This window comes from Periplaneta americana, chromosome 5 (assembly GCF_040183065.1).
Source record: "Periplaneta americana isolate PAMFEO1 chromosome 5, P.americana_PAMFEO1_priV1, whole genome shotgun sequence".
Taxonomy (NCBI): Eukaryota; Metazoa; Arthropoda; class Insecta; order Blattodea; family Blattidae; genus Periplaneta; species Periplaneta americana.
In genome coordinates, this window is record NC_091121.1 from 183,665,856 (window position 1) to 183,684,654 (window position 18,799).

Consider the following 18,799-nt stretch of genomic DNA (forward strand, 5'->3'; position numbering starts at 1 on the left):
AATGAAACTGTAACGTAAATATTTCTGGTAATTTTCGCTTTTACAAAAATAATTGGTGTTAACATATATAATGAACTGTCCTGAGACCGAAAATCATATTTTTTACATTTTTGTTTATATGTCTGTATGTTTGTTACCAGAGTGCTGCATTGGAGTTAAATCACTCGCTTGAACTCGGTCGAGTGTCGCACCCTCGAGTGAGATACGATCGGTCGTGATACGCTCGTAATAAACAGAAGCACAGTACAAGGTCATCTCACCGACATGTCTTATCTTGTATGGAAGGCGACAGATAAGATACACATATGTTTTGCTCACACGGTAAAAATAAGGCTTTATTTTCTGCGTTTATGACAAACGTTTAATGGAACAGTCAATGGAACGTACCAAAACAGGAACATGAAGTTATAAATAAAATAGTATGAAAAACTTCGATATACAGTTATTATTGCTAATTAATAATTATTCGATATTTGATTTACCACATATATAATATGATAGGTCCATACATAGTATTCCGCCTATGTACTGCGACAATGTAGAAACGTTTTACAAAATATTATTGATATAGCAGTAGATTAATAACAATATTAGTACAGAGATAACGTCACAGAAAATATAATGAAACGAATAATCATGCTGCACAACTGTTACAGACGCAAAGATTGATACACTAATTATTAGAGATTATTATTATTATTATTATTATTATTATTATTATTATTATTATTACTAGAAAACTTGATACAGTTCTTGCATTATCGTGATTGTGTTCTCCGTTTATAATACTTACATTTACATCCAATAACATCTATCAGATGTGGCAAAAACAAAATCACTCCTGTGTGGGGGGGTGGGGGGGAACCATTTACCTACAACATTTATATTATATTTCAAAGCAAGTTTTGTAGTTGTACTATGGAGAGGTTAGTTAAATACTGCAAAGTTTTGAAATGATAAATATCTATGATGTTACTACACAGTTCATCACTGTAACAAGAACGAATGTCTAACGCTCGGCTTATAGCGTTCGAGGATTTATCGCTCGTGACAATTTTATCCATCATGCATGTGCGCTACATATCGGATTATGCTATGAACTACTTAGCGCTCGAGCGAAAACGTCCGATGAAGACCTCTGTTTGTTACCTTTTCACGCGATAATGGCTTAAACGATTTCTATGAGAATTGGTATGTAAAATAAGTTAGATCCCACTTAGAGTTTAGGCTATACGTAATGCTTTTATGGCATTCAAAATACAATATTCAAAAAGGGGATTGTAAGAGAGTCTGAAGTACATAAATCGAAATATCTCGCTTATTATTGTTTTTTTTTGGGGGGGGGGATTATTACATAACAAAAGTTACTTTAAAAAATGTTTCCTACAAATTTTATTCCAGACAAAATTTTTGTAGGATCGATATTTAACGAGATATATTAGTTTTAAAATAATAATAATGTGCTTTTTAAATTTAAATTGTTAACTGCCGCCCATTGGAGGTAGCCCAGAAGGACTCAGTATACTCTCCTACATGAATTTTACAATATTAAATGTTTACATAAATTTGTTGACAGAAAATTAAAATAAACATATATGAATTATAAAGTGAAGAAAAAGAAATTAAACAGAGTGAATGTCATGACTCAGACTTTGGCAAGAGCGTTTCAAAACTGCCACCTCAATCAGACTGATATAATAAAATGAAAACAAATGACTGCGATTATCTAAGGTGGCCTTGTATAACAAGATATATTCATTTAATACTTTTTAAAATTTATTGTGTATGCCCAAACGAGTAAAACTTATATTGACGGAGCTACAGTCTGCGAAAACATAAAACATGACAAGAATTAAAGAAGGAAAATAGAATATAAGAACAGTAAGATGTCGCTGAAGTTTTAGGGAGAAAGAATATAAAGCTTGAAACCATCAAATAAATAAACTAACCGAGAATTAAAATAAACAATCTTGCCAAAAACGTTTTTTCTTAAACCTTTCTTAAAATACCGGAAATTTTGTAAAACTTTGTATTCTAATGGAAGTTGATTATAAGTTGTCAATTTTCTTTTTTACTTGGTTATTTAACGACACTGCATCAACTACGAGATTATTTAGCATCGATGGAACTGATGATAGCGAGATAAGGCCGAGGATTCGCCATAGATTACCTGACATGTGCCTTACGCTCGGGCGCGGGTTCGATTCCCGCTTTGACTGATTACGTGGTTGAGTTTTTTCCGAGGTTTTCCTCAATTGTAAGGCGAATGTCGGGTAGTTATGGCGAATTCTCGGCCTCATATCGCCGAATATTAATTTCTTTCTTATGACTTAGGTACTTTTGTTCGTCTTACTGTGTTACAACTAGCTAAAAAAAATATATGTTTATGATTTCTAATTGTATTTTAAATAGTACCCATTACCTTATACATTTGATATTGTTTCTTTTCTACATTTTCTTATGCATACTTTTGTATTACAGATATAGCTAGACCTATTTCTTTATAACATTTTCTTGTTAGCCCATCTCCACACTTTTAAAAACATCGAGTCCGAAGTAATTAAAATTATTTGATCTTCTTAAATACGTTTATATATATATATATATATATATATATATATATATATATATATATATATATATATATATATATATTGTACCTTGAAGGACATTCCATTTGTATTGTATTTTCTAACTGTTGATTATTCTTTGAACAAAGCCAATTAATAAACACTTACCCATGTAGACGACTGTTCCACAGAATTCTTGGAGCATATCCTCGTGGCCTATTCCTCCTTTTACGATGCTCAGGCCGAAATCTATTACCTTGATGTAGAGATAATCTGAAGAATCATTGGGGTTTATTGCGACAAGTATATTTTCCAATTTCAGATCGCGATGTACAATATCTGAAAACAAATCATTGAAAGTTATGAACTGCCTACAGAGCTATTAACAGGGCCGGGTATTTATGGAGATCGCGACAATCATAACATACTAGATATACGGTACACAATAGACTTTTACTAATCTTTACGAATTAAGTGATTCTGATAAATAATATGCGGATAAAACAATCGCGAAATAGAGTTCTAATAGCGAAATATGATCACATTCGCGAATTATTATTATTATTATTATTATTATTATTATTATCATTATTATTATTATTATTATTATTATTATTATTATTATTATTACTACTACTACTATTGCGTCGTTTTATAGCGAATTTTATATTCTGAGTTTTTCGGATTTTTTTTTTTTCACTTGAATTTATTATATATCCAAGTATACCGGGGACAGAACAACTAGAGGCTTCAGTGACGTCACTACAGAAGAACCCACACACAGCATAATTGTTCGTTGCACTACAAACTGAAAACGTTGACCATCTACTTTCACTGATCCAGCTGCGCTCTCACATTACAATAACGTCCGTTCAGAACATGTTTTGCAGCTGAATGGTACCGTATACCTGCTAGTGCGGGAGGAGGGGGTGGTCGGACAGTAAAAGTAACCGTCTCCAAGCTTCTAGATGTTCTGTCCCCAGTATAGGCTACATTACATGGTATTCCAGGTGTCCTGATTACATTAGTGAACTCAAAAGACGGAGACTTCAATGTTTCACTAATAATTTGAAAGTGCTAATTTGAGGGCTGCAATTTTTTTTTTTTTTTTTTTTTTTTTAAATGAATGTGTGTTAAATACAGTCTCAATCCAACAAATATGGTCTATTGGCCATACCGCACTTTTATCAGAATCCAACGAATCTTTAATGTTACTTATTTGGAAAGTAATATTCATACTGAGTTAATACTCCAATTCCAAAATAATTGGATTTTCCAAAATTTTACCTTAATGGTACTCATTTCATATTGGAGTGAGAATGGAAAGTTGTAGCCGATTTAAGTGATTGGCATTTAGATTGGCAACAGGCCATGATTGTTTGGCCAAACACCTGCATAGAATTGGAATATATCAGTCCCCTAACTGCCCATTGTGCAACTCAAACCAAGAAATGGATTCGGAACACCTCAAAATCTGTGCTTCAGTGGCTGGCCATGATAATATCTTTGAAAAATATTGGAGTGCAAGAGGTCAAATGACTTTATTGTCAAACGCCTGGCATTAGAAAACAACAACAACAACAACAACATTTTCCAAAATTTCCATTAATCTCCGCCAAGAGTACAAATCAATCTCCAACAATCTCCGCCGACACTAATATTAAAAAACACAAATGATAAAATTAATCTCCATAAATACCTGCCCGTGACTATTAATAATAGTCTACATTGTTAAATAGTAGCTGTTAATTAAATTTAACGTTACTTAGACGCTGGGGTGGCGTTAGTGGTGGAGTGGAAATTGTAGATAACAAGGACATAGCAAAGGAGCCTCTTCTGCGGACCTCTGGAAAAAAGAATTAAGGAAGAGACTAGTGAAGTGCTTTGTGTGGAGTGTGGCATTTTATGGTTCAGAAACATGAACATTACGACGACGTGAAGGGAAGCGAATAGAAGTATTTGAAATGTGGATATGGAGAAGAATGGAGCATGCGAAGTGGACAGACAGAATAAGAAATGAAGCTGTGTTGGAAAGAGTGGGTGAAGAAAGAATGATGCTGAAACTGATCAGGAAGAGGAAAAGGAATTGGTTGAGTCACTGGCTGAAAAGAAACTGCCTACTGAAGGATGCACTGGAAGGAATGGTGAACGGGAGAAGAGTTCGGGGCAGAAGAAGATATCAGATGATAGACGACATTAAGATATATGGATCATATGAGGAGACTAAGAGGAAGACAGAAAATAGAAAGGATTGGAGAATGTTGGATTTGCAGTGAAAGACCTGCCCGTGAGCACGACACTTATGTACGTATGTATGTAAGGACATACCTGAGATATCTCTCAGAGACATCAGACCTTGTTTTTTTTCTCTAAATCGAACCTGCGACCCCTTTCGTAAAAAGCCATTAATGCACATCTGTTTAGATTTTAATCAGTCAATTTAATTTTTTGCAATATTTTCCATAAAGACCTGAACGTTATAAGAAATAATTAACTCGTATGGATGTTGTGATTTCATGTCATTTTTCAAGTAAAATACCGTACACATTTAGAAGCCCTTGATTGTTCCGTATGTTGGCAGGACTGATCTCAACTTTATTTTTAGTTGCATGGCTGTTGTAATCAAAAGTGAGCTGTAATTTAAGACATAACCTTGAGAACAACCCTCTGCGATATTCAGGGGCCAGGTATACGGGGAGAGGGTGCATTTATAACCTTCCTGACCATAGAGTTGAGAACAGAAAAGAATACGGTAATAAATTGTTGTCTAATAGCACGGATCTACACGCTACATTCAACCTTACCGACACCATTCTTTAGAAATCCCATTTGGAGATCCTTAAGTATTTCTTTTGTAAACTTAGGAAGGAAGGCGAAGAATGGAATGAAGTAGCATTTTGTTTCCGTGCCATTATTGAAGTAACGAATCAGAAGATTTTCAAAGATCGATATAATCTCCATTCTTAGCATCAACCAAGTAGAATGGACATGATTTGCCTTATTCATATACGGTATGCAGAATATTGAAACTAAATTAATATAGAACTCTTCCAATTCTTTCAATATTTTCAATTTATCTGCCAAGATAACGATTTAGTTCTTACAATTTGCTCCTCATCACTGTTCATAACAGTTGTTAGCGAATGAATAATTACAAAGTATTTTCACAAGAGAGGAATTATAATGTAGCTTTAGCTGTTTCAATAAAATTGTATGAAGAATATTATAAAATAACTTTTGACTGTTCTGTATGAACTTATTACTTCTGTCTTCAGTAACAGATAAAGCAAGAATGTCTTAGGCTGATATTAAACTATCAATGTTCTTTGACAAAGAATATTGTAAAATATTTTATCAAATATCTGTGATAGAAGGTAGGATTTTGAATATATTACACTATGTAAAATATTTTATCAAAGATAACCTAAAATTAAGGAACAAGAATCATCAGCCTCTGTTTAAAGTTAAATAAAATATATTTTTTTGATTACAGATTTGCAAAAATGAATGATGAATTGTACTATGCATGTTTAGCTACAATAATAATTCAAAATACAGTATTACAATATCTATATTGCCGAACAATAAACAGAAAAGGTAATATCTGTGGGTTAAACCCTGGATTGAAAGACGTTACAAGAAAAGTTTTCATTAAAACTCATTAAAAAAAAAGTCCAAAGCGAGGACTTAAAAAGTTATATAAATGATTATTTGAGAATGGATGAAGATAATTTTCAGTCTGTCCAGACTTGTGCATGACTCCTGTACACCAGTTATGGTCTCTGCTATTTTTATATAGGCCTACACTTCTCGTCTTTCATTTCTCTTTTTGTAGTGCGTGTTTTGTTTTTTATAACATTCATTTGCTTTATATTCTGATTATCAATATTTTGGTCGTAGTAACAGTTCAACAATATTTACGACCTCCTCTGTGGTGTAGGGGTCAGCATGCTGGTCTCTTACGCAGAGGGCCCGGGTTCAATCCCCGGTCGGGTTGAATTTCCTGGTTGAGGTTTTTCAGGGTTTTCCCTCAACCGCAAGGCAAATGCCAAGAAATTCGGGCCACAACATTCCTGAATATCATCGGCCTCATTCATCATCGAAATCATATTCATAACAAATCAGTAATACCTATACAGTCGCCATCTAGTTCACAACAATAGAACCAGTCTCAACAATAGTACACAGGCCTTCGGATTTCATCCAAAAGATTAACTTGCGATATGACCAGAGAAGTTAAAGCGAGTATAAATAACAGCGAGGGGGGGGGAGAAACAGTATTTACGTTCCGCCATATTGGTTTCAAGCTAGGCAGATGTTTTAAAAAAAGATAACAACATGCACTTACATTTTATCAACAGTAATCTCACTATAGGTCAGTTTCTATCTGATGCTTTTCCAATTCACTGCGGGCTAAAGCAGGGAGATGCACTATCACCTTTACTTTTTAACTTCGCTTTAGAATATGCCATTAGGAAAGTTCAGGATAACAGGCAGGGTTTGGAATTGAACGGGTTACATCAGCTGCTTGTCTATGCGGATGACGTGAATATGTTAGGAGAAAATCCTCAAACGATTAGGGAAAACACGGAAATTTTACTTGAAGAAAGTAAAGCGATCGGTTTGGAAGTAAATCCCGAAAAGACAAAGTATATGATTATGTCTCGTGACCAGAATATTGTACGAAATGGAAATATAAAAATTGGAGATTTATCCTTCGAAGGGGTGGAAATATTCAAATATCTTGGAGCAACAGTAAGAAATATAAATGACACTAGGGAGGAAATTAAACGCAGAATAAATATGGGAAATGCGTGTTATTATTCGGTTGAGAAACTTTTATCATCTAGTCTGCTGTCAAAAAATCTGAAAGTTAGAATTTATAAAACAGTTATATTACCGGTTGTTCTGTATGGTTGTGAAACTTGGACTCTCACTCTGAGAGAGGAACATAGGTTAAGGGTGTTTGAGAATAAGGTGCTTAGGAAAATATTTAGGGCTAAGAGGGATGAATTTACAGGAGAATGGAGAAAGTTACACAACGCAGAACTGCACGCATTGTAGTCTTCACCTGACATAATTAGGGACATTAAATCCAGACGTTTGCGATGGGCAGGGCATGTAGCACGTATGGGCGAATCCAGAAATGCGTATAGAGTGTTAGTTGGGAGACCGGAGGAGAAAAGACCTTTGGGGAGGCCGAGACGTAGATGGGAGGATAATATTAAAATGGATTTGAGGGAGGTGGGATATGATGATAAAGACTGGATTAATCTTGCACAAGATAGGGACCGATGGCGGGCTTATGTGAGGGCGGCAATGAACCTTCGGGTTCCTTAAAAGCCATTTGTAAGTAAGTAAGTAATTAATCTCACTAGAGGTTTTGATTTATCTAGAGAAAATCAAAACTCGAGTAGGATTTAATTGACTATTACACGATTAGAAGAAAGCATATAAAGATTAGAAGTAACGAAGTACTCCAATACAATAAAATATTAATTGACTTACGAAAATACAACAGGTCTTCAAATTTGTACCATCTCAACATTATAAATATTACGCTAGTAGATGGCAGTAGTGTGTTATGAATAGCTGTTTTCTTATCAGTTTTGCCAACTATGGAATCTTCATTGAACTCTGTGGACGGTTACTGGTCAAGAAGGCTTTGTTGATTCAGTTTCATTTTTATTAAAATAGTTGCATTCCACTTCGATTATCCCGATCCCAGTAATCAACGTTACTTGACAGATGATTTTCAATAAATCTTAGTATTAACCCTCCTAGTACCAATGGGGTCAATATGACCCCAGTAGCTCTTTGGAAGAAAAATCTTCACCATTTTTAAAACTATAATTTTCAAAATTTATGACTTTATCCCTTTGAGCCAACTGTATCCAATGATGTTTCATTCATTTTTATATTTTCAACACATTAAAAAATATTCATTGTTTCTTCACTGAGTACCATTGGGGTCTATATGACCCCATTAAAAATTGTTTTTTTTTCTTTGAATGTAACATTATGAAAGTAGAAATGCTGACCGTTATTTTGAACATCTGTTATACGGAACACGTGCAACAATGAAATATTATTTCTTACCCATTGTTAAGGTTTGTTGCCTAAGTTTTTATTAGTGTTTTGCCTCAGTGTGATGTAGAATTACATGATGAGTGCAAGATATTTGACTAGTTCAGAAATAGGCGTAATTGTGAAAGAAGAAGATAATGAGGAAGAGGAATATAACGAGGAACATGAATATAATGAAGAAAAATCTGATGATGATGGAGTGATTGATGATATTATAACAGAAGACTGTCAATCGGCTGAAAATTCTGATGATGATGATGATGATGATGATGATGACGATGATTATGGAGATTTAGAAACTACTGTTCCTGAAATTTCTAACATCTCAAATTTGAATATTTTCAAGTAAGTATATTTCACCTACCAATTATTCATTACAACAAAAAACCAGCAATAATAATGTTCCGCGCCTTAGCGTCGTGGTCTAGGGCATTCTGCCTACGACTCGCGTTACGGAATGTGCGCTGGTTCCAATCCTCATGGGGAAAGAAATTTTCTCATAAAATTTCGTCCAGTGTATGGGACCAGTGCCCACCCAGCATCTTGATGCACTTGGGGAGCTACGATAGGTAGCGAAAATGCGGTTTCGCAAACCAGTTCTAACAGCTGGAGGGATCATCGTGCTAACCATACGATACCTCCATTCTGGTTGGATGATCGTCCACCTCTGCTTCGGCATGTGAACGTGAGGCCAGCAGCCTGCTAGTCGGTCTTGGCCCTTTATGGGCTGTAGCGCCACGGATTTACTTTACTTTTTATAATAATAGATAATCACTAAGTAAATATCTGGATTAGTAATACTGTTGTTTTGAAGTCCAGAAATGGAAACGAAGTATGGAATAAAAGTCCTGTTACATTGCATCAAGGGAGGCAGCCAGCACGAAACGTAATGAAGACTGCTCCAGGTCCAACGCGGCATAGTCAGCTTTTGAATTATTTATGAAGCCCAGCATTTTGCAGAATATTTTGAAGTGGACCAACAGAGAAGGTAACATTACTTACGGTAACAAATGGATAGATCTTGATAGAGAAGAATTTGAGTGCTTTCTTGGCCTGCTTATATTGGCAGGAGTGCACAAAGGTCACGATGAGGGCATAGTGAATTTATGGAACGCAGAGCATGGCCGACCTATTTTCAATAGCTCTATGGCTAGGAACCGTTTTACCGAAATATCACGCTGTCATCGGTTCGATGACGCTCAACAGCGGCGACAGAATCGTAGCCCTGATAAATTGGCTCCTATAAGGCACGTATTTGAGCAGTGGGTAAGCACATTACATGATGCGTATGAACCACATGAGAATATTACAGTTGATGAACAACTGGTGTCCTTTTCGGCAGTATATCTCCTCAAAACCCGGAAAATATGGCATCAAAATATGGGCAGCTTGTGATAGCACTAATTACTATGTCACAAACCTGCAAGTGTACACAGGAAGGGGCGAAGACAAGCCTAAAGAATCGAATCAGGGAAAAATAGTAGTATTGGACTTAACTCAAAACTTATCCCAGAGCTGTAGGTACATCACAACAGATAATTTCTTCACAAGTTTGGACCTGGCAAAGGAATTAGAAAGAAAACAGATGACTCTGTTAGGAACAATAAGAAAGAATCGCCGTGAACTACCCGCAGAATTTGTCATAGCAAAGGGAAGGAAAGCAACTTCAAGTCTGTTCGGATTCCAGGAATCCGCTACGATAGTTTCCTATTGCCCAAAAAAGGGTAAGGTAGTGACTCTGCTGAGCACTATGCATTTCAAAGAGGAAATAGCTGAAGATGAAAAAGAAAAACCTATTATGGTACTAGACTATAACGCAACAAAGTCAGGTGTAGACACAATGGACAGATTAGTCAGGACATACACTACAAAACGTATGACAAGGAGATGGCCCATGGTTATTTTTTATAATATTTTGGATATTAGTGCGATCAATGCGTTCATAATTTGGCTGGAGTTAAATCCTGACTGGAAGAAAAGAACCAACTACAGAAGAAGAGAATTTCTTCTTGAGCTGGGAACATCTTTAGTACAGAAGAACAGAAGCAGGCGCACCAAAGTTCCTCCTGCTCGTATTTCAGCACAAGTGCAAAGTGGGGCAAAAAGTGGACGATGCCACTTATGTTAACTTCCTGTGGACAGAAAGCATCCAGAAAAGTGCATAAAATGTTCATCTTTGGTCTGTAAACAACATTCCGAGTTGTTTTTTTTTTTTCAAATGTAAGGACGTATAAGATGAAGGCGGAAGGAAGGCAAAGTGTAAAGTGTAAAAATGTAAAAATGTTTATATGCATAGCTGTTCTGTTTTCAAGGTAAATTACTTGGGGTCTATATGACCCCAGTGGTACTCAGTGTAAAAAAAAGAAACCTGGTAGTAGGAGGGTTAGACAATCTCTGATACGTGACTATTCATAATATCATATAGCAGAAGCTATAACAAACATAACCTAAATAATATAAACAAGTGTTAGAAAAGTTTTAATTAGGGATGATGAAATAAACAAGAAACATTTTAATTAACGACGACGAAATAAAAAATAAACATGAATAATTTTAAAAGAAACAATTATTGGAAGTAGGTACAATTTTCAAATTTGAATGTTTTAGTGGTTGGTGGTTCAATTGATGTTATATTGGACGTGTGCGTAAAAGAAGTGAACTCGTTGATGTACATGGTGTATCCCTCAACTTATTCAGGATTTCCGAATGGTGCTCTTTATTTATTTGTAAATAGGGTTTCAGGGAAGATGCATAGCTATGACCAGTGATCTTTATTAATTCTTGTTCTTGAATGCCACTGCGAGTCATATTTGAAAGTGCTGTGCATCGACTGGAGTGGTTTGTAATTTTCTGTTTTTTGACGTCCAGACCAGTGCAGTTTGAAATGTTGGCGAACAAAGAAACAAATGCTAGGGTAGTGATAAAAATAAACAAATGCTAGGGACGCGATAAAATTAAACAAATGCTAGGGACGCGATAAAATTGTGCGATAAGCAGCCATGATTGGTTGAAAGACGTCCTATTGTACCGTTTTATTGGTCAAAAGTAATGTGACGTAGTAAAAGTGTAATACTCAGAGAAACTTTTATAAAAGAAAGCCCATTACAGTGTCATATTATATTTGATAAAATATCTTTGTCAAAAAACTTTGATAGTGTAATACCAGTCTTACACATTGCAATCGTTACTACTTATTTCGTCAAGGAAACCTTAACTACGTAGTCGAAATCTGTATATATTTTCAAAGTGCTTCTCTTGATAACATTTTGTAAGTCTCCAAAAACGTTTTTGTATTTCATAAATAAAAGCATAACAGTTGTTATCTGGGGTATAAAAAAATAAGAAGTTATTTTGCTCACCTGTGCAATTTTCTCAAACGTTGTTATGAGGATTTAGAAGTAAGGCATATTTATCAGCCAGAGCTTCAATCAGGGTTAAACTATATTCCTCAAAATACATATATAAATGAAATCCCTTCATATGCAAATAAATAAGAAGAGAGTTTATCTAAATCGTTGCTCGGATACTGTATTCAGTGCCTACGAGTGAATTTTTCCGGGAATGATGCACATGAAATACAATAATTTAGTAATTTATGGATCTCTATTTAAATATAAAAGTGCCCACAATGGCGTTCAACTGCAAGAAAAATCAGATGAATGTTTTCGTATTACGTAGCATAAAATGAAAATGGGAACTTTGAAGTTAGTATCAAGCGAAAAATGATATCCCAAGAGCAATTGTGTACCATATAAAATTATTTCTGCTTTTCATTGCGAAACCAGCTTGAGTTTTAGCTCCTTCGGCCATATGATAGGACAGGTGGGCCATTGTTTGCAAACTTGTAGAAGATTCTTCCTGGAAGGATTGTCGGTTGCTAGCAGGAACTAGTCGTTCGAAAAAACGTCCACGCTTGTAGAGTAGACAGACCATGAGGGAGAGGAAAAATTGGAGACAAATGTTCAATTCATGTTGATTTAATCGCCTGTCAAAATATTTGCACTTATTTCCCTAACTGCCTATATATCTGTATTTACCATTTTTATGCAAATACGAAACTGCACTAGCGAGATCTTGGATTACGTGTCTGGTTTCGTCCTCTGTAAAGCTCTTATCTCGAAACACTTTTCCTAGGTCTCCATTGCAGAGTTCCATCACCATGTACAGTTTCTGAAATAACACATAATCACTATTAATAACACTCTACCAATATCCTACTTATTCTTTCTAATCAAATATTTAACAACACTGTATCAACTACAAGGTTACCTAGCGTCTGTGAAATTGGTGGTAACAAAATGATGTTTTGAAGAGATGACACCGAGAATTTGCCATGAGATAATCTGACAATCATCTTACAGTTGGGAAAAGCTCGGAAAACCCAATCAGGTAATCTGCCCAATCGGGATTCAAACTCAAGCCAAAACGCAGCGTCGGATCACGAGTCTTATGTGCTAGTCCAGTGACATCATTAGCCTATTATTAATGAGATAGGTTTGAAAGGAAATCCTGAAAAAACAAAGTATATCATTATGTCTAGTGACCAGAACGTAATACGAAATGGACACTGGAAATTTATCCTTTGCAGTGATGGAAAAATTCAAATACCTTGAAGCAACAGTAACAAATATAAATGACATTCGAGAGGAAATTAAACGCAGAATTAATATGGGAAATGTCTGGTATTATTCGTTTCAGAAGCTTTTGTCATCCACTCTACTTAAAAAAAATTAAAGACAGAATTTATAAAACGGTTATATTACCGGTTGTTCTGTATGGTTCTGAAAATTTGGACTCTCACTTAGAGAGAGGAACCGAGGTTAAGAGTGTTAGAGAATAAGGTGCTCAGAAAAATATTTGTAGCTAAAGAGAATTCCACATTAAAAAAAAGCATTGGTTTTATGGGCCTTGTCTAGTACATTGTACAAGCTATGTGGTAGATAGGCGTTTCCATGGCAACTGGTCATTTGATGAATTAGTCCTATGCGTTCAATGCTGTTTTCTTAACGTGAAATCCTCTATAAGTGGAATTAAGTTACAGGACAATGGAGAAAGTTACAGAACGCAGAACTGCACGCATTGTATTCTTCACCTGACATAATTAGGAACATTAAATTCAGACGTTTGAGATGGGCAGGGCATGTAGCACGTATGGACGAATGCAGAAATGCATATAGAGTGTTAGTTGGGAGACCGGAGGGAAAAAGACCTTTGGGGAGGTCGAGACGTAGATGGGAGGATAATATTAAAATGAATTTGAGGGCGGTGGGATATGATGATAGGAACTGGATTAATCTTGCTCATTATAGGGACCAATGGCGGGCTTATGTGAGGGCGGCAATGAACCTCCGGATTCTCTAAAAGCCATTTGTATTATTATTATTATTATTATTATTATTATTATTATTATTATTATTATTTCCCCGCTTGAACTGATTACCTAGTTTGTTTTTTTTTTAGGTTTTCTCCAACCGTAAAGCGAATATCAGGTAATCTATGGCGAAGCCTCGGCTCATCTCGCTATCATCAATATCATTGACGCTAAATAACTTAGTAGTTGATGCAGCGTCGCTAAATAACAAAGTAAAAAAAAATATTGAGCTTTTACGAGCCACTGAAATAATTTGCTGCTGAGATCCATTTATTTATTTATTTTTTTAAATTTATTTTATTTATTTATTTTATTTTTTACTTTTTATTAATGTAATTTATTTATTTTGTTTAATTAATTTATTAATTTAATTTGATTAATTAATTAAATGTATTTATTTAATTTACTTAATTTATTTATTTATTTATGTATTTATTTAATTAATTTATTGAATTAATTAATTAATTAATTAATGTATTTAATTAATTTATTTATTTTATTTACTTTATTTATTTATTTAATTTATTTATTTAATTTATTTATTTATTTTATCTATTTATTTATTTAATTTATTTAATTAATTAATTTTATTTATTTATTTACTTATTCAATTTATTTAATTAATTAATTAATTTTATTTATTTATTTACTTATTCAATTTATTTAATTAAGTAATTAATTAATTTTATTTATTTATTTACTTATACAATTTATTTAATTTATTTATTTATTTTATCTATTTATTTATTTAATTTAATTAATTAATTAATTTTATTTATTTATTTACTTATTCAATTTATTTAATTAATTAATTAATTAATTTTATTTATTTATTTACTTATTCAATTTATTTAATTAAGCAATTAATTAATTTTATTTATTTATTTACTTATACAATTTATTTAATTAATTAATTAATTAATTTATTTATTTATTTATTTATTTATTTATTTATTTATTTATTTATTTATTTATAACCAGCACTAGACATTCACAAGCAATGGGATCCTTTGATCGCGTGATTTGATTACCTCGGAGCAAAGATCGCTCACTTCTCAAGACAACACGACATGACACAAACCAAGGAATGTACACGCTTCACTTCTCTGAAGTTATAATGATAACTGATATATTTATTTTGTTTCTGTCTCATACTAACCTCTCTTGTGTCGTATACTCGTTGGAGGTGTACGATGTGGGGATGGTTAATTGACTGTAGAATCATTATTTCTCTCTCCGCTTGCTTCACACGTAACAAAGGCCGTGAATGTCTTGTTGATCCTTCAGCCTGTTGGTGAATTTTTTAGTTCAATATTTTGGGCAAATCGTAAAACAGCGAACGCTAAGCTCCGCCCACGACCCCTTTCCACTTTTCCCCTACAAGCTCACCACACTCTCTTGCGGGAAAGAGTGGAAATAGGGTTTTAGGGTGGGGGTGACATCTAGTGGAGGAAAGTGGAACAAAAAGAGTGAATGCGGCATCTACGAAGCAAAAGAGGAACTTCCTGTCTCCCTCTCTCTGTCCAGCCTCTCCTTCTCTTTTCATGTCTCTCTTCTTTTCTTTCTTATAACTTTGCAGAGGGTAGTATTCGATCCGTGTATCTTCCTAACGAAACGCACGCACGCATTTTGGTCACGCTTTAGACCTCTCGGCTACCGAGGCGAGTTGGTGGTAGAAGGGAAAATGACTCTATTTACTTTCAAGGGAACTGCCATAACGTATTCCAGAAATGCAATGTGTGTCGTTTCAAAGAGAAAGAGATGACGTCAAAGAGAAGGAGATGGGTATAGAGAGAAGGAGATGATAAAGAAAAGGAGACAATAAACAGAAGTATAGGGGAGAGTTGGGTAGTATAGGACATCGGGTAATATCGGACAGTGAGTTTCTTTCATCTACCACGAGATCGTAGTACCTGAATGACATGGTTACGTTTCTGTATGCGACATAACAGAAACGTAACCATGTCATTCAGGTATTATCATCTGGTGGTAGATGAAAGAAACTCACTGTCCGATATTACCCGATGTCCGATACTACCCAACTCTCCCCTACATGATAAGGAGGTGATGAGAAAGAAATGGACAACATGTGGTTGTTGTCTAATGCACATAATTTGGTTGTCTTGTGTTGTGTTAGTTCGAGGAAAAAACGTATTGTGTTGTAAAATATGAAATACATGCGAGGTGGTAGGCAATGATCCATCGAAGCGGGACAGATAGTAGAGAGAGAGAGCAGGCGAGCGAGGTGCGAGCGGCGAGGGTGGGGATAACTTCCCCTACTGGTGTTCGCTGTTTTACGATTTATCCACTTAAATTTGTCCCGACGCTGTTATTTCCGACGTGACTCCTCCTCTTTGATTAGGCCTAGATCTTAGAAAGTGAAGGCTCTACAAAGTCTAGATAGGTAGTATCGTTCGCCATTTTTGTTCTTACGTTGCCGAGCTACCATACGAGGAATCTATTTGCTATACCGTTAAACATTATCATGTCGTAGCTCCTATGATAATAAATCAAAAGCAATGTAATTCAGCAAATAATTGAGCGGCAAATAACGTCTTCGTATGCTTTCTGCGAACGCCAACGAAAGAGCTAAAATGGCGGGAGATTATATTAAGTATTTATCGAGCCTTAAGAAATGAATCAGCGAATCACAAGACTCACACGTTTAAATGTAGCCGACCTGCAACGCGATTGGCTGCCGGAAATTAGAGCGAGGGGACTATAATTATAATTATTTTCAGTTATAAGGAGTGGGGCGTCAGAATGGCCCAGCTTACGCCACGTTAAAGAGCAGCACCAGGAGCGATTTAACAATGCGGCACCAAATAACACAACAATGTTATCTTGATTTTCAGAGTATGTTTGTAATTTCAGTACTCCGTATGACCGGAAATAATGCTCTACAACAAACACCTTCTCCTCTGTTGTGAGAACCATAATTGCAGAAATCAACACAACACTGGATTCACAATATGTCCAACTATTATCTATACTAATAATAAATCTGTAGCCGAAATTTTTCTGGTAATTTTCGATTTTCCAAAAATAATTGGTCCTAACATATATAATTAACCACCCTGAAACCGAAAATCGCTTTTTTGAAATTTTTGTATGTCTGTCTGTCTATCTGTATGTTTGTTACCTTTCCACGCGATAATCGCTAAACGGATTTCGATGAAAATTGGAATATAAATTAAGTTCGTTGTAACTTAGATTATAGGCTATATGGCATTCAAAATACATTATTTAAAAGGGGAGTTATAAAGGGGCCTGAATTAAATAAATCGAAATATCTCGCTTATTATTGATTTTTATGAAAAATGTTACCTACATAACAAACGTTTCTTTAAACATCATTTCCGATAAGTTTTATTCTTTGAAAAATTTTGATAGGATTGATATTTAATGAGATAAATGAGTTTTAAAATTAAAATAACTGCCATCTAAGGCCGTGTAATGAAATAAACAAATGACTTCGTCTATAAGGGGTCTTGGTCAACAACAATCGAAAGCTATGAATCATAGCCTACAGAAAATGTTTCTGTGTTTGTATGAAGCAATATCGGAAGCTAAATTAACCGATTTGTATAATTAATTATTATTTCACCATTGGAAAGTGTAGTTTCTCTAGATGGACATAATACTATAATGTTATTACAGTAACTTCTGAGTGAATTGAGGACAGGTAAGATTAAAATAGCTTCTTATGCACAGAAAACTTGATAGGCTATTCTGTGTATTCGTTTCCTGTATTTCTTAAAATAATGTTTATGCCAGAGAATTAACGAACAACGAGAGTGTATTGATTTAGTATGCAGTAATAATATATTAGCTTAGCATTTCATTATTTTATAATCCAAATTTTAACTATGCTCAATTGAATCGAGTTAAAATACATAAAATACATATGCATTAAATGCAATGCAAAAAATTTGGGTAATGAGCCAAGCAGATTATGTTGCCCTGTTGTAAAATAAAATTTGTTCCTCCTGACATTCAAGAGCCCCCATAACAAATTGAAAACTTACTTATCGGGGTACATCCGTTATCAACACACTTTTTATATAATATAATATAATATAATATAATATAATATAATATAATATAATATAATATAATATAATATATGTAACATTTAAGTTATTTAAGTTATTTGAAGGGTTCAGAACCATAGTGGGCCAAGCGCCATTTACTGAATACGTAGAAAACAAGGGTTAAAATTAAGTTATTATCATAATTCAATGGAAACATATAACAAGTAAAATAAAGTATACACATTAAATGTAAATGATGTCAATGTTCATTGAACTATGGATGCATGTAATAAAAATTAAAAAAACATGTTAAAGGAATTGTCATTGCACCAAATGAGTGTCTCTGGACCAAAATGATTCCATTTTAATTATTTAAATATAATTTAAATTAAGTAACATATTAAACGATTTACCCTTCTATAAAACACGAATATTCCCTGGATCAAATGTCCTATTTTAATTATGTACAGTAATTACTTTATATTTATTTGTAACGGGTGCAGCGGAGCGCACGGGTACGGCTAGTATACAATAAATAAGTACTTCGTTGCTAGGGAAACGTGGACAGCAGATGAGTGATAATTGAAGGGTTCAGAGCCATAGTGGGCCAAGCGCCATTTATTAAAAACGAGAAAGCAAGGGTTAAAGTTAAGTGAATACCATAGTTTAATGAAGATTGACATGTCATTTAGTTTTAAGGGTATATGTACGTGAACGACCACAAATATTATCAGAAA

At 34.4% G+C, this 18,799-nt stretch overlaps 1 protein-coding gene across 1 annotated transcript in view; it reads right to left on the reverse strand.

Moving 5' to 3' along the window:
* The window catches only part of LOC138700557 (serine/threonine-protein kinase 33-like), a 29,625-nt gene that overhangs the window by 9,733 nt on the left and 1,093 nt on the right, over positions 1-18,799 (reverse strand). Inside the window, exons 2-4 of the mRNA XM_069827141.1 lie at positions 15,188-15,316; positions 12,695-12,827; positions 2,739-2,909 (exon numbers count right to left, since the gene is read on the reverse strand). Coding sequence (XP_069683242.1) covers positions 2,739-2,909; positions 12,695-12,827; positions 15,188-15,316 — 433 coding nt within the window. The remainder of the gene's footprint in view (positions 1-2,738; positions 2,910-12,694; positions 12,828-15,187; positions 15,317-18,799) is intronic.